This window comes from Plodia interpunctella, chromosome 22, assembly GCF_027563975.2.
Source record: "Plodia interpunctella isolate USDA-ARS_2022_Savannah chromosome 22, ilPloInte3.2, whole genome shotgun sequence".
Classification (NCBI taxonomy): Eukaryota; Metazoa; Arthropoda; class Insecta; order Lepidoptera; family Pyralidae; genus Plodia; species Plodia interpunctella.
In genome coordinates, this window is record NC_071315.1 from 5,758,310 (window position 1) to 5,774,780 (window position 16,471).

General features: G+C 34.2%; 3 protein-coding genes across 5 annotated transcripts; 1 reads left to right on the plus strand and 2 right to left on the minus strand.

Annotated features, from left to right (window-relative positions):
- The first annotated feature begins 453 nt into the window (after positions 1-453).
- On the plus strand, positions 454-5,360 carry LOC128679955 (hypodermin-A-like). Of its 3 annotated transcripts, none has more exons than XM_053762508.2 (5): positions 454-534; positions 1,651-2,044; positions 3,787-4,042; positions 4,505-4,693; positions 5,122-5,360. In XM_053762508.2, exons 2-5 carry the CDS (start codon positions 1,809-1,811, stop codon positions 5,344-5,346), a joined length of 906 nt encoding a protein of 301 aa, XP_053618483.1. In that variant the 5' UTR covers positions 454-534; positions 1,651-1,808; the 3' UTR covers positions 5,347-5,360. The 3 variants fall into 3 exon arrangements, with proteins under 3 accessions (XP_053618483.1, XP_053618482.1, XP_053618480.1); XM_053762507.2 differs by having other exon boundaries at positions 478-587; XM_053762505.2 differs by lacking the exon at positions 454-534 and adding an exon at positions 1,192-1,529.
- A 1,140-nt stretch (positions 5,361-6,500) lies between these two features.
- On the minus strand, positions 6,501-10,538 carry LOC128679747 (hexosaminidase D-like). Its single transcript, XM_053762163.1, has 4 exons — positions 9,884-10,538; positions 8,854-9,045; positions 8,208-8,326; positions 6,501-7,651 (listed from the first exon to the last, which is right to left on the minus strand). The coding sequence occupies exons 1-4, from the start codon at positions 10,151-10,153 to the stop codon at positions 6,784-6,786; spliced, it is 1,449 nt and encodes a 482-aa protein (XP_053618138.1). The 5' UTR covers positions 10,154-10,538; the 3' UTR covers positions 6,501-6,783.
- A 4,025-nt stretch (positions 10,539-14,563) lies between these two features.
- LOC128679715 (uncharacterized) lies at positions 14,564-16,471 on the minus strand. The gene is made up of 3 exons (XM_053762132.1): positions 16,153-16,471; positions 15,703-15,864; positions 14,564-15,011 (listed from the first exon to the last, which is right to left on the minus strand). Exons 1-3 carry the CDS (start codon positions 16,381-16,383, stop codon positions 14,592-14,594), a joined length of 813 nt encoding a protein of 270 aa, XP_053618107.1. The 5' UTR covers positions 16,384-16,471; the 3' UTR covers positions 14,564-14,591.

Consider the following 16,471-nt stretch of genomic DNA (forward strand, 5'->3'; position numbering starts at 1 on the left):
GCTGCTGAGAAGAAACGCCGAAAGAAACTCAAAAGTGTTGGTCCTCATCACGCCAGAAGCGTTTACCATTTTTTAAATATTTTTTTCTCAGTAATCACAACAATGTAAGTTTGTACACAATAATGTACACGGTCAAAAGGTATACGCAAACATATTGTGATGAGTGAGAGCCGAGATCATTTCGATCGTTTCATTTGGGAAATATAATAGCACAATTATTCCGCTGTCGAATTTGTTAGGATGCTGTATCTACTGCTATTTAATCTATGGTTGGCTTTGAATTTACTTCAACATACTAACTGTAATTGGTTCCCATATTATCCAATAATAGAATCCATTTTGCAATTACGTGAGCCGAGTTTAAAAACACTGTGTGTTTTCGATTTCTCTCTAAACATTTATTGTTTTCAAAATTCCTTGCTCTCGGGCAGAACGGTGTAACTTATGAAATGTAGGTTTTAGGATAAAGAGTGTACTGTACTGGTGCTTTTCGTCTGAGAATTGTTTTCTAAATTATTTGTGAAGAGTGTTTAAGTAATTAAAAATGAATATTATAGATACAGACAATTTGAGCTAAGCCAAAAAAAGTTTGAATATTATTATTATTCCTAAACGTATAATTTATTAATGAAATAAATATTTAAAGGATATAATAGAAGCACCGGGAAAAATTATTTTACAGTTTATACAAAGTCATTTAATTTTAAGTTCGACAGAAAAATATACTGGTGAATTCTAACGCGAAAGAGCAGACGATATTTTTATTGTTGTTATACCTATTTAAAGAATAAAGTAAAAATGACATCATTGCATAGAATAAAACAAAGTCGCTTCCCGCTGTCTGTCTCTATGTATGCTTGGAACGAGAACATAGCATAGAGAACGAACGAAGAATGCTTTCTATTAAAACCACGCAACGAATTTTGTTGCTGGTTTTTAAAAATAAATAGTGTAAATCCTGAGGAAGGTTTATGCTTATAATTTATTATGTTTTTACCCGAGCGAAGCTGGGACAGGTCGCTAGTAAATAATAAAACTAATATAAAAGACTCAGTCCAAGCTAAGTACCTATGAGGGCAAAGTTATATAATTACAAGAAAAAAAAAATTAACATGCTTTTTTAAAATAAGGAATAGGTAAAAACGAACTTATCAACATTTCATTCACGGCTTGCACGCCAGCGTTCAGCCATGTTACACGGGCCGCAGTCCTGATTGAAAAAGTTAGGTGACAGTTTTCGCTCCTACATTTATTTTCATTTTCATCCATAAACAAATCCCAACTTGATATTTAGACAAAATGCTTGATATAACGTTGTTCATTATTTAGAAACGAATGGAGAATTGAAACGAAAACTTCGCTTGTTTTTAAATGGACAATCAAAACAAAAGTTACATAATATTTGTATAAACGTTTTTTCATTGGTGGGATATTCGGCTACGAATTTTAACAATTAATCAAGATAAGTTGTAAAGTAATTGATGGAATTATTACGTTGTTTCACCGAAAAGATCGGGAATTCAATAAGGGTATTTTTTCTATTACTAATTTGATTATTGGAAAACAATCGAATGTGATTTTTTTTATTAATTTACATATATTATCATATAAGAAATTGATCTTACATATATTTTATTGATTACTTTTCAGATACGCACGAATAATCAAGGAATATTAAATACGTTCGTAAATAAAATGCAAAATGTGTGTAATGTAGTGTAATAATGAACCCAAAAACTTAAATGGAATTTACATTTCAAAGAATATTAATTTAACGTTCATCTGAAGTCATATCAAAGTGAACCAATATGAATTTAGTTTTGCAACTCAATATTCTGTTAACGCTTAACTTATTGTGTCACAGTGATAGTATAGGCAGTGAGAAAAGTGATTCCAGTTATCGAGAACTGACGGACCATACTATGGTGACAGATAACGGCATATTTCCATTCGTGGCGGCCATTTTGTCGAAATCTGCTTACGTTAGTGCTGGCGCTTTGATAAATGAGTTTTGGGTGATCACTGCGGCTGATTCACTGTTTTTGTAAGTTTTCTTTTATGCCATTATATTTTTCACGTCGAAATATTGTAGAATCTCAAGTTTGAAGTCCGTTCCATCATTAAATATCGTCCAGGCTCGATCTTTCGTGAAATTTCTATTAAAATAAATATTAATTATTGATAAACGTCAAATTTCTGTAGCTGAGATTTTGAGAACTATACAATTGGAGATTTGGAATTTCTCCTATTATCTTAAAAACATACCTAATTGCAAAATGTTTTGAATTCGATTAAGGTAAAAAATTTAAAGAAAAACGTCCAATACATGCTCGTCGAGTTGGGAAGTTTCTTCAACTTTTCTCAAATAAATATCCAATTACATGAATTGTTGGTTTATAATACATTGATCCAATGACTATCCCTTACCAAAGAATTATATTTTTGTTATTTTTAGAGTTCCGTATACCAATCAATTCGGGTCCGTCTTTTCATCTGTCTGTCACAGCTATTTCCTATTTCCAGAAACTGTTTAAGTCAAAATGTCACATTCATTAGGATTTTACTGTGGAATCAAAACCTATATTTATCATTTAATTTAGCTACTTTAAAATTTAAAAAAAAAATAATATTTTGGACACAATCCATAACGTTGGTATCAATGTTCAACTTACTTTTGTCGTCGACTGTATTCCATTAAATTTATAACTAAATATGTTTGTAACTTCAGTAACACACACAATATCTTAAAGTAGGTATCTTATTTATATAAATTTAGGATAAAAGGTATATGTATGTGGTATTCCAGGATATATTCTACCCGTATATCAATTTTTTTCGAAATCTACTGTGTATATTTTGTATTATTGAGTAACAAACACCCTTACACACTCACAAAATTTTCTCATTTATAATATTTAGTGACATCAATTAATCTCACTAACATTATAAACAAGATAAACCCTGCAGTTTATCATTCGTTGTAATTTTGTGAGATTGTATGTTTGAGGCGGGTAAATCTCCGAAACTACCGTACCGATTTCAACAATTTTTTCACCATTATAAGGTTCATTATCCTATATGGTTATATTTTATCTCAAATTTCCCACGGAGCGAAGCCCCGGGCATCATCTAATTTTTAATAAATACTTAAGTAAATTTTAACTTTAGTAACATTAGCGACATCTGCTTTGTAAAGCACCATTGACTGTCAGACTTGTTGTGCAAATCCTAAGGGAATTGCGTCCAATATATTAGTTACCTAAATACCAAATTATATAAACATTGGCACAGATGTTTGACCGTGAAGAAGTAACAAACAAAAACTTTCGCCTTTATAATATTAATGATTAATCTCAAAAATTGCGCGGGCATTTTTGAGATTAATCATTAATCATTAATCTGTTTCTTAATACCAGCTCCACACTGTCGCCAAACTCAGACAATTGCCGGCGAGAACGCGTGAACATTGCATAGTCAGTACGAGTGCTTTTAGTCACAAAAAACAGAAATCAATTGAAAACCAGCAATATACCGAATACGTATATTCGTTTATAGTTTGGCAAACAGTTCGACGACAGTGTGGAGTGAGGAATAACGTAATTAAATTAATCCTTTTGACGACCTCGGTGGCGCAGTGGTAAAGTTCTTGCCATTGAACCGTGTTCCCAGGTTCGAACCCCGGTCGGGTCACGATGGAAAATGTTCTGATTGAAAATGATCTTTTCTGATTGACCCAGGTCTTGGATGTTTATTTATATAATGATTTGTCCTAATATATTGTTACAGGATACGAGAAACAACAAGAATAATGAGGGTACGTCTGGGCAGTGTGAACAACAAGAAAGGTGGTTACCTTTCACCCGTGAAGACAATCGAAATCCACCCTAGTTTCGATGACAATAGCGCTGCTTATGACATAGCACTGATTTTGCTGCCAACGCGCGTGAGATTCACACCCAGTGTGTATCCAATACAGCTGCAGACGCAGCTGCAGGAGGTGTCTACGACCCATTTTATGGTTAACTCCTGGCCTCCACATGTTGTGAGTATTGATTTCAAAACCCTTTGGCATGACAGGGATCTATACTGTTTATATACGTTACTTTCGGCCATTTCAAAGGTCATTCAAAGCCAGCTGAGCAGTATGTAGATTAAAAAATATCGGTATCCTATATAAAAGGTGAAAGTTTATGTTTGTTACCCTTTCACGCAAAATTTACTGGACGGATAGTTATGAAATTTGGTACACGGGTAGAATATAACCTGGAATAACACATAGGGATAAAATTTTATCCCGAAATTACCACGGGAGTACCCGAGTCTTAAGGTCTAATTTCTGAATAAACATTTTAGTAATAATTTTCTACACGGGTAGAATATAACCTGGAATAACACATAGGGTACTTTTTATCCCGAAATTACCACGGGAGTACCCGAGTCTTAAGGTCTAATTTCTGAATAAACATTTTAGTAATAATTTTCTGTGATAACATCAAATCCACAGGTGCCATCAAGCGTGTACCCAAACCACACGGAATCGCTGGACATAATCAAAAGGAGACGCATGATGACGGTGTCTCACTTGCACCCCTCCTCCAAGGAGAACTGCTCAGACTTAATACAGTTCCTGAACGTGACTGAAAAGGAGACCATGATGTGCTTAGATCCAGCTGTTGGGACTGATCCTTGCGAGGTGACAAAGATTAAAATCATTTAAATGTTTATTTGTTTGAGTCATATTACTGTGGCGTATCATTTCGCCCTCGAATGGGATAAGCCGACTAAGGGACACAAAGCCTAGTTTAGGCAGCTGCCTACCAGACAGGCGACAATAGCATTCGCAAGGCGGTTGGTTGTAAAGTTGGTTGTAGAATCTTCGAAATTTTAAGATTTTTTTTTTACACGTTTTTCTATCGGTGCTGGCAAAATAGTTTTTTTGTGTCCGGTGGAGCATATCTGTTATATATATCCTTTGGCCATATACGGGCAACGGTGTCTTTTCATTAAAAAAAATTAAGGACCATTGACGAAACTCTACAGAAAATGTCAAATGACGGAAGTTTAACTTTCTTTTTTGTTACTATAAATGGTGAATGAAGAAACGCATTTTTTCTGTTTCAGCGTGATGTAGGCGCTCCGGTTGTACTCAATGGGATCCTGTGGGGAATTCTTTCGTCCTGGAAGCCGGACGACTGCGACACAGACCCGGGTCCGATGCTGGTGACCCTGGTGGCTGCGAAGAACGTATCCTCATGGCTACACTCCACCATGCGGGGCCACATTTGGAGCATCAACAACACTGTCGACTACGAAAATTATTATTATGAGGACGACTCCGAGAAATAAAATAATTTAGGATATTTCTATATGTTCTTATTTTATTTCTGCCCTTTTTTACAAGGTTTTATTTAAGTTCCTATGTCTATGTCCTAGTAGAATCTTGCAACACAATTTTGAAGCAAGCACAATCTTCAACCGATTTTGCTGTTATTTTGTACACACGTTTAGTGTGAATGACAATGCATTGTCATGACAAGCAGTGCACCCAGGAACGGCTCCAGATGTGAGAAATCCTGTACGGACGTGATTTTTTGTTACGCATTGAATGCAAGTAGATCTTTTTGACAGCAATAAAAGTTTGTGTCAAATATGTCATTTTGTATTAAAAAAACTTATTGTGAATTCATTTTATATCTGCAGTTAAGTCCCAAATGTCCCAAGGCACAATGAATTTCCTAATCATGTCGAAATCTCGAAACAGAGGTCCTATTGTTCGACTCCTGCACTTTGGCTCCTTACAAACCACAAACTGTAAGTCTCGATTCGTCATTATTTAATTAGTAAAAATGTTTTCTGCCGCAACGCAAATTTTGTAAAAAAAAACTTACAATTAAAACCACTGTTGGGTCCACAATCTCAGTTGACTTGGTAAATGATACTAGCCAGTCCGGTGAATAAATGACATTTTCATTTTATTTAAACACTAGCTTATATATTATTAATAATTATGACGTTTTTGCATCGAGCCTGTAGTTACACGTTTCTCTCGGACGTGATGTGCTGACACAACGTCACATGACAATAGTACTAACGTAGATTAGGTACTCTATTTCCTGTATCACACACATCACATCTAGGATCGCAACAGCATAAACTTTCTCGCTCTTTATTGCATTTTCTGCCACTATTATAACATATTTTGTTTTTCTAAATAGGTACTTATTTCGTAAAATTGGGAGGCTCTTCTTATATTCCTATTCTTTGTTCCTATTCTTTATTGATTGGCCCGGGTCTTGGATGTTTATCTATATATGTATTTGTTATAAAATATAGTATCGTTGAGTTAGTATCCCATAAGACAAGTCTCGAACTTACTTTGGGGCTAGCTCAATCTGTGTGATTTATCCTAATATATTTATTTATTTATTATTTTATTTTCTTACGGTGAAGTACTGAAACATCATATAACAAAAACATCTTTATTATCGTAGCATCAGATAAGGAATAATCTAATTTAAGGTAAAATTAATAAGTATCGCTAATATATTTCGAACCAATTCAGTGACTCTTAAACTCAAACTCAATCTGCGAGTGCCGGTTAATTGTCCGAGTTTATAACGAACTGATTTGACCGTGAGGCGATCATTTAGACAGACACAGCGGCCGAAACATGGCCTGACATGGTGTGAAGTGGAAACGTAAAAGTATAGGAATCCCTAGACTGCAAAGTGGTCCAATATAACCGTAAACCAGTAGTACCAAACATACATAATGATATTGAACTTAACATGCACCATTCAAAAGATCTTTAATTTTTGATATTAAATCAGTAACATATTCTTTTACAAAATTAGGGGCATAATATTTACTCATGATGTGAAATAATGTAAAAGTAAATCCATTAATTATTTCCAAAAACTCTTTACACATTCGACTATTAATTTTTTTAGTCTTTTTAACAGTATTATAAAACAACATATAATTTTTTAAACTTGTGTACAGTCTCCATTCAGTAAAATTGCAATGACCAAGAAATAAATTGTCATAATCAAAAATAACATCAAAATATTTGTTATTAACCTCTACGTCGATGACACCGCAACGTAGCGTGTTTAAAAATCTATTATGAAGATATTTGGAATAGAAAACTGACGGATCTGTTGTGGGAAAAAAATCTAGTTGGAACCTATCAACAAGTATCAAGTTTAATACCAGACTTGGCAAGGAACATGGAAGTATATCAACAGGCTTTCTACCAGATGCATATCTAGACCAACCAGTTAGTACTATGCCTTTGAATTTAAAGACATTACTGTCATCTTCAAAAGTATAATTACTTATCACTTCCAACCACGAGAAATGATTAAGAAATCTCCTTTTTATATCAGGGAGTATACTTTCCTCTCCATCGGCACCTTTATATGCCGACGCAATCCAAATATTCGGGAAAGTCTTGTGATATTTCAAGAGATTGTCATGCAATACTTCGACTTTTTTCTTGTAGTTCCACACTATTGGTTCTGCTTTTTGGTCTACTGGAAAATCGGAATACGTAAATCTTAACATATCGTCCCAGATCAACACTGTTGTATCTTGAGACATGTTTTTCACAATCGATGTTACAGTTTGAACATGTGCCATAAAAATCTCTCTGAAACAACGTAAAAATAAAATAAAAACAACGAGCTGAAATCTAAAATATAAATCATGATACGCGCTCAATGACCTCAGTGGCGCAGTGGTAAAGTTCTTGCCACTGAACCGAGAGGTCCCGGATTCGATCCCCGGTCGGGTCATGATGGAAAATGATCTTTTTCTGATTGGCCCGGGTCTTGGATATTTATCTATATATGTACTTGTTATAAAATATAGTATTGTTGAGTTAGTATCCCATAACTAGTCTCGAACTTACTTTGGGGTTAGCTCGACATGTGTGATTCGTCCTAATATATTTATTTATATTTATAAACAAAACTTATAATATAACAAGGTACTTATAACGTCAATTGCGAGAGAAAGCAAAAATATACATGATGATGATGATGATCATTACATAAGTCCAAACACCAATATCAAAGTGTTATTGACAAATATAGAAGAAAAAATAAATATTTTCAATAAAAATGACTACAGTATTTTTTAATGATAGGTGACGATGATTTTAAAACTTTCGACTTTGTTGTAAAACTTCGTGTTTCTATACTTACTCATTGCTTAGATGACGTACGCTGCATTCTTTGCATAATAGTAGATTAATGTAATATACTTCATCGCAACCGATGTGAATATGTTTTAAGGGAGCCACGCTTCTATGAAATAATATTACCTGAAATATAATGCGTCTTTTAAAAATATACTGAAAAGTTTAGTCATGTCACTATACGTCTCCAAAACCAATGGGTGAAGCTGGTATTGTAAAAAAGACCCGAGTTGACTTAAAAAATCTATGATGCAGCTTCCTTTTTGTAATGGTCATTGTAGTAGATCATAAATAGGAAAGGACCTAAAATGGAGCCTTGTGGTACGCCAATTTTTACATTAGGTACTTGGGGTATGTTAATTTTATTAAACGGTTTTTGCATCAACAGTTTGTAATCCATGTTTTAGTAAGATACTTTAAATCAATCGATCTAATTGTCAAGATCATACAGAATATAAATTTTCCCAAAAGTATATCATGATCAATACTATCAAATGCTTTAGATAGATCACAAAACAGTACCTTTTCCGGCAGTGATGTTATAGGTATATAGGTAGGTGATGGCTGCGATAGAGAATGTGGGTTTTAAAAAAGTTGATAATGTATTTCATGACAACAAATAAGGCTCGCACGGAATTTCAAATGAAATTTACCTGCGACAGCTTCTTTCTGATTAAATCAATGCTCTTCGGCTTGCTGGGACAAATGGAATCCATATAGGGATCGAATTCTCGAAGTTCACGGAATTCGCGGTGTTTTAGCACGTATTCCATATGACCGAACGTTTGCACCAGTGGGATAACTTCCAAGTTTGTATATTTGCAAATTATTAGGAAATTCTTTAGCTGAAATGATGAATTCATTGCATTTATTTCTTTTTCTTTTGTTGGTCAACTAGCTTATGCCCGCGAACTCCCCCGTGTGAATTTAGCTGCGAAACCAGAACTGACATGATTTTCATACAAAGTTTCACTCCCCATTATGGTCAGTTAATTTTTAAAGTAGCCAATGTTTTAACGGAGGTCTTTAACTAATGCATACTAAATTTCATCAAAATAGCTCCAGCTGTTAAGCCGCAAAAGCGGAACAGACAGACTAACAGACATACAGACTTTCGCATTTATTATATTAGTATGGGAGTATGGAAGTAGTTGAATTAGTAGCTCTGGTATGGGTATATAATCTCTGCATTCTTTAAGTTTTTGTGAGGCCTCGGAGAACGAGGTTAGTTTAAAAATAAACTTAAAATTTTAAATATTCGGCTGTGATTTTACAAACGACAGCCGTTCTGCCTGTTGCAACCATCTTTGGGAATGCTATTGTTCCCTATCAGCTGCTAAGATTAGTCACTTAGTTGTCTCTTGGGGCATCTACGGGAGTATATATGTGTGGAGTATTCTTAGGCGTGACTACTATAATTTCAAAATCTAAAATTAAGTATTTATGCAACTTAGGATTACGTCAAAAATTTAAAACTACGTCTACTGCCTGCCGACGGTATATTAGCTGCACCCGGGGCTTCGCTCTCCTGGGAATTTCGGGATAAAAAGAACTCTATGTTATATTCTATTCGTGTACCAAATTTCTTAACATTCGGTCCGGTAGATTTGTCGTGTAAGAATAATAAACATACATACAATGTTCACAAACTATCGCATTTATAATTTTTTGTAGGATTCATACCTCGGATCTTCGGTAACTGTTTTGGTTTTGTATCTGAACCAGTTCACCTTCATATGGGAACATGTCTTCATATTCCATCAGAAGTCCAGTCGCCCCCAACTTCCTAAGAGTCGGGAGCAGTTGTGTTAAGTAGCTTAGTTTTAAAGGTGTATTTTTCAAGTCTATGTGTACCACGACGTTGTCGAGAAGTACTCTTGATGCCCCATTCGTTTGTTGATAACAGTATGAATATAATAAATCCAAAAACATTATTGCCACGAGAAACTGCATTTTGTTATTTCATTGGGCTTCAAATTTAGCCGATAACATTTCTTTAAAAATTTTAATCTGTCTAATCTGAGCGTTCCTTCGGGTTTCTTGAATGTCGGAGCCGATTAAAACTAACTTTGTAACATCACAAATTTCAACACTGCACTCTCAAATCTGTATTTTGTTTGATATAAGTATAATAAATGTAAAAATAGGTTTAATAAATGGATTCCAGTGACCACTGTTCGTCGCAATTTACAGTTGAAACATAAAGATATTTTGAAGATTAAACGATTTTGAACTACCTACTTATACATTATTTTATTTACAGGATGATACAATAAAGTTTAGGAGTTATATACATCAGTAAAGTTTACTTCTACCCTTATGTTAAGTAAACTAGCGACCCGCACCGGCTTCGCACGGGTGCAATATTATGCATGTTATTATAAACCTTCGTCTTGAATCACACAATTCATTAAACCGCATCAAAATCCGTTGCATAGTTTTAAAGATCTAAGCATATAGGGACAGACAGCGGGAATCCACTTTGTTTTATACTATTTAGGTAAATATATCCTCTCAATTATCGCTGTTTGAAAGCTATCCCGTCACGGCATAAAGGTTTATTATTCCGACGAGGTTACGATGATTTTTTGTCACGCATTGAATGCAATAAGATCATCTCTGAAAACAATAAAATCTTGTGTCACTGTCATTTTTGTACAACTTTCGTCGAGTTTGTGTGGCTATATTTTACTGGCTATATTTTACTTATATATATAAAAATGTTTGTACATATTAAGTACTAGTTTTCCCGCTTAAATGCCTAAGGAATAGATTTTCTTTTAATGAATCGATTTTGATGAAACATACTTTGAACGTTTTGTTGAATTAAAACGATACTATTGGTTAAAGTTGTTTAAGTAAATCGGTTCAGCACTTTCGGAGATAAGCCTGATTATAGGTACATACAGACAAATAGAAAAAATAATTTATTTTTGCTATTTTTCTTTTTAAGTGTCCCTCTATAAGATTAATATAAATGTACTACAGACAAAATAATATTACTGTTTTATTATGTACCTTTATGATGATGTGATTTTTCACATCGATATATATATATATATATATATATATATATATATATATATATATATATATATATATATATTACCTTTTGACTATGTACATTATGTACTTTTATATATTATTAGAAAGAAAAAAAAACATTGTAAGAAACAATAATGGTAAGCCGATCTGGCATGATAGGGACCAACACTGTTCAAATGAGTTTCTTTCGGCATTTCTTCTCAGCAGTGGTCGTTCCGAAATGCCAGTAGTTTGTAGCTTGTGAGAAATAACTATAAATATAAAGATTGACGAGAAAAAGTGCCTGTGAAGGTCTAATTTCTGAATAAATGATTTGATACACTTAATGCTTTCTGAACGTCCTGTACAATGTTCAGTTTAAACAACACAGAATAGTAATGATATGAAAAATGAGTAGGTAGGTACTTATTAATTGAAAACATGCCGGGAATTGGCTATAGATACTATAGACACAAAATAAATGGATTACAGAAGTGCATAGCGTGTATTTTACTTTCATCCTAACTAATATTATAAATGAGTTTGTTACCTCTTCACAATCTATCTCTATTCAACCAATCTTCTTGAAATTTTGCATACATATATATGTAGTTTGAAGTAAGTACGAAGAGGGACACGTAGTTTCAGCCCGGAAAAACTGTTCCCGTGGGAAATTAACGCGGGCGAAGCCGCGGACAAAAGAGATAAATAAACCTATTTTTAGTGCGATTTTGAGCAAAAATATGTAACATCTTTTTGCTTAGTGCAATGGTCAATTTTAATTTGACTACATTAGTCGAGATTGCTTTTCAAAGATTGCCTGTATGATTATTTTCAAGATTAATAATTTTCACTAGCGACTTGACCGGTTCGGTCAGTCGATAACAATAGGGCGAAGTGCGAGTTAGCATTTCCCTTCTCACTATCGAATTGATTCGAAATGAGACGCAGCGAACCAATCACATTGCGGTGTGGTTGTCGTTGCGTCACAAAGGCACACTGTGATTATCCAATCTGGCTGTGTCTCACTGCGAATCGACTCGGCGCCGTATAATGGAGAAGACACATCACGCAACACAATGCTATTTTCTTTATACTATTTGGTTGTAAAAGAAAATTGTGTCGGCGTTTACGAATTCTTAGATATTTTCACTTCAAAAACATACTTACACATATTGCTTGCCTACATATTTCCGCCTGATGAGTCCTGTGTATGGTTTTGTTATAGCTCGTTGCGTTTTACACCCTTCTGTGTATTTACGATTGCTATAGTACGAATAAGTAGGTACATCAGTTTTATTATTTCGTTGATACTCAAACAATATTTGATTATGATATGTGTTTTATAATTTGGATGACTACTATGAGTATAATATTCGTATCTTACGAGAATAAATTGGTATGTATTCCATAAATAATTATATCGTGTGCAAAGACAAATTACTTATAAGTTGTTCAAACAGTTTAATTTGTAAGTACTGCACGTACCCATATATAGAAATATAGTATGTGTTATAAGTGTAACATAACGCTAATATTGCATGCCTGTAAGGGTAAACTGTTGAAACTATTGTATTGTATGTGCCACACCTTGTACTACACAGTTACTGCAATAAAGATATTTGAGTTTGAGTTTGAGATAGAAATAATATTATAAGCATAGACTCCTCAACGGTTTAAAGCACGGACATGTTTTATTTTTGTGAATTAAACAATATCTCCTTGAAGACAAGAAAAAAAATTACCAAAAAATATATTAAAGATATTCTACAAAGCTGCGGAGATAATTCTTTCTCTTCTTCATCTTACACTATAATATTCCTATTATTTTTCCTTTTCCCCATCTTCACTCCAACTCAAGATTCCACGTTTGTTTGTGTAATCTAAATATATAATTTGTGTAACAAAGACATTCCGGTCTATGACGTACTTTGTACATATTTTTCAATTTTATTTTCCGGAATTATTATTTCGCTTCTCTGAAAGATTCCGCGTCTCTGCATTTAAAAAAAAAAGTAAGTACCTACCTAATTAACTCTTTTGTAGATAGTAAGCGCAACGTATGAAGGCACAGAACCGAATTCTTCATGCAAGGTTTTATTTATAGTCATATCTTTCAAGTTAAATTGCACCTATTTCTTGTTTTTTTTTTTATATTTATGTTACAATATTTTTATATGAAAAACCCCAAGCACTACCAACAAAAACCTATATAGGCTTATACGTGGTAAGGCGAATCACTACTCTTTACGATTTTACACAGTTAATATATAGTTCTTAAGCATTAGTTTACATTTGGTACTGGTTTCTAAATTAATTGTTGTCTACTTCTGTCTTGTCTTTTAGAATTTTCCTGTTACACATTAAAAAAGTATGTTTTATCTTGTTGTATCAACTTTCACACTCACAACAACAACAAAAAAATATTTCTCCATTAGAAAGGTACATTATCCAAGATTGCTATAGGCTATATTTTATCTCAAAATTCCGACGGGAGCGAAGCCGCGGGCGACATCTTAATAACTTTACATGTCGTTTTAGTTGCCATTCCAATGCGTTGTTATTATAGGTATGACCTCAAAAAAATGTCAGATGCCTTAAGTAAATTTAATAAAATCTGACATGACCAATGATCATCAGTGTTAAACAAAAAACACACAATAACAAACACACGAGCCTAAAATTTAATTAACCGAAGCGCCTACCCAATATACATAGCAAATTGGACGTCACACGTCACACTTAAGCAGGAAATATGATCCACGTTTGTTTAACCTATTTTCGATTTGATTTCATTCAAATCTTCCTAAATACGGCGCAATACGCCGATGTTTTAATTTTGAAACTTGCTTATATACTTTAATAACAGTTCATAATAGTATTTTTTTAGGGTTTATGACCTGTAGGTTGATACAATAATGCCTGCCGGTCGATATATCGAATATGAAGCTAAAGTCAAAGCATCGATAGAGTATTGGTTGTTTTGTACTTATTCAAAAATCGCCTAGAGTTATTGTTATTTCATTAAAGTCGGCTCTTCACGTAACTTCTTCCTGCGACGTACATACTTACTAAACTAACTTCCCTTAACTGTGTTTCCAAATAGTTTCGATATAAGAAAAGAGTATCGTATCTAATCGTATATAAGAAAAGAGTATCACTTAGTCGGCAACGCATCGACGACCTGTAGGTATCGGATTGCGGGTGTCCATGCGTTGCGGTGTTTGCTTACCATCACCATGCTGGTTATATCAACCCACATGCTGGTTGGTTCACTATGCTATTAAAAAAATCCGCCATTTTAACAATTAAGGGTTCAATAAATAAAAATGTTTTGGATGTGAATCACTAACTAAATTTACTATTCCTAGTTTACAATACGAGACGTTCGATTCAAATCCCCAATTTCTGCATGAAAAATTGCATCGTTGATGATCTTCTGACAGTATACGGACATTTCTTTTCTCAAGCCTCGCAGTCTTTCCGCCACATGCAGACCAAAGGCATTGAACTGTTGTGTGTTTGATGAAGATGGCTGGTCAGACTCGTCAAGTAAGTATACAGCTTGACGATTTGATGTGGTGCTTTGTTTTCTCTTTTTATTTAAATCAGTCAGTTTTCGTTTCCTAATACGCGGCAATATTGTAATCTTTTCACGATGTTGTTTTGTAGGAGTACTGGTGCCAGATAATGGAGTTTCTGCTTCTTCTTTCATGTATTCGTTCAAATGATCTGTTTCTTCGTTTGAAATATCTTCTTCTAAATATATTGTTTCCTCAGTCTCGTCCTGTATAACAACTTTATTTTAGTTACTACAGTTATTCATTAATAAATAAAACTACTTACTTACACATAGGCTTTCGCGATCTACTCAAATAAATTTAGCTTTTCTATTTTATGTAAGTAGTTTATTTGCACTGTGTTGTATACTTACATAAATTTATTAAATAAGTACCTAAATAACAAAAGATTAAACTGCTCCGATAGTAAGTTCACAGGTAACACAGATGAAAATATAATTGCAGATCGAATATTAATTATAAAAAATTTCTTGGTATCTTTCAGAGCAAATGCAAGTGTCACAGCCCACAATACTACCAGGAACACACGAAAGTGAGTAAACGGGTCACTTGAAGTGATCACCGTTGTCCATAAACAAATGCAACATCACAGCATGGCCGGCTTTTTAAGTTACTTTCTCTCTCTCTCTCTCTCATCCCTGCGTATTGCCGGTTACATTTGGAGCTGTGATGCCCCGAAACCTAGGGTTTGTGTAAAAAATCAACCATGAAATTTTGAAGATTTGCTTTTACAACCGGCTGCCTGCCTGACGTCAACCTTCTTTGGGGATGCTATTGTTGTCTATTAACTGTTAAGTGTCCCTTAGGCGCTTTGTACGATATCTATGGGAGGAATTGGAGTGGAATCTATACTAGGGCGAGACCATACGCCACAAGCCTTTTAAGTTCCTTTCTCACCTCACTAAAACCAGATAACTGACGAGTGGATCTGGACTCATCCGTATCTTTTGTCGTTGAATTTCTGTCCACCAAAAATAACATTTTTTTATAGTATCGCAGTTTGTTTAGATCAGCCTCCTTATCATATTCATCCATATAATATTTTCTCGATTCCATCACCTGCAAGTAATCGACGTAAATAAGCATAGGTAGGTAAAAGAAAATATGCGTATCTACTAATGGTCTGACAAATAAAGATTCCGAAGATTGTGTGCTGTAGTGATGAAATGTAAAAACATCTAAGAATATTTTAACCATCTATCTAAATTCTAACCAGTCAAAGCATATAGGAGATAGTATATAATAAATAAACTCACGTACATAGGTAGATATTGATATACATACATGAACCCAAAATCATAACAGTTCTTTTTTGGCGTTGTACAAAACAAAATTTCGAAATTTTACCTTTCTATGCTGCCTATTAAAAACACTTCTCATACAGTTAATTTTCCTCTTCAGTGCATTTAAATCTGCATTTGGATCCTGTTTCTTCATTACTGGCAACAATTCCTTCAAAGCCTCAAGCCTTCTGTATCTGTTTCCATAATCACAATGTGTGGTCTTCCACAAACACTCGAGTTCCTTGTATTTTTGTATAAATTCGAGCATACACGGGTTCTCCATGTCGTCCGCCATCTTGTCGAATCACCGCGGAATTGCGACACGAAACGCGAGCGACCGGCGCGCTCCCTCGCGGCGAAATGAACGAACGTATTGAATTTAA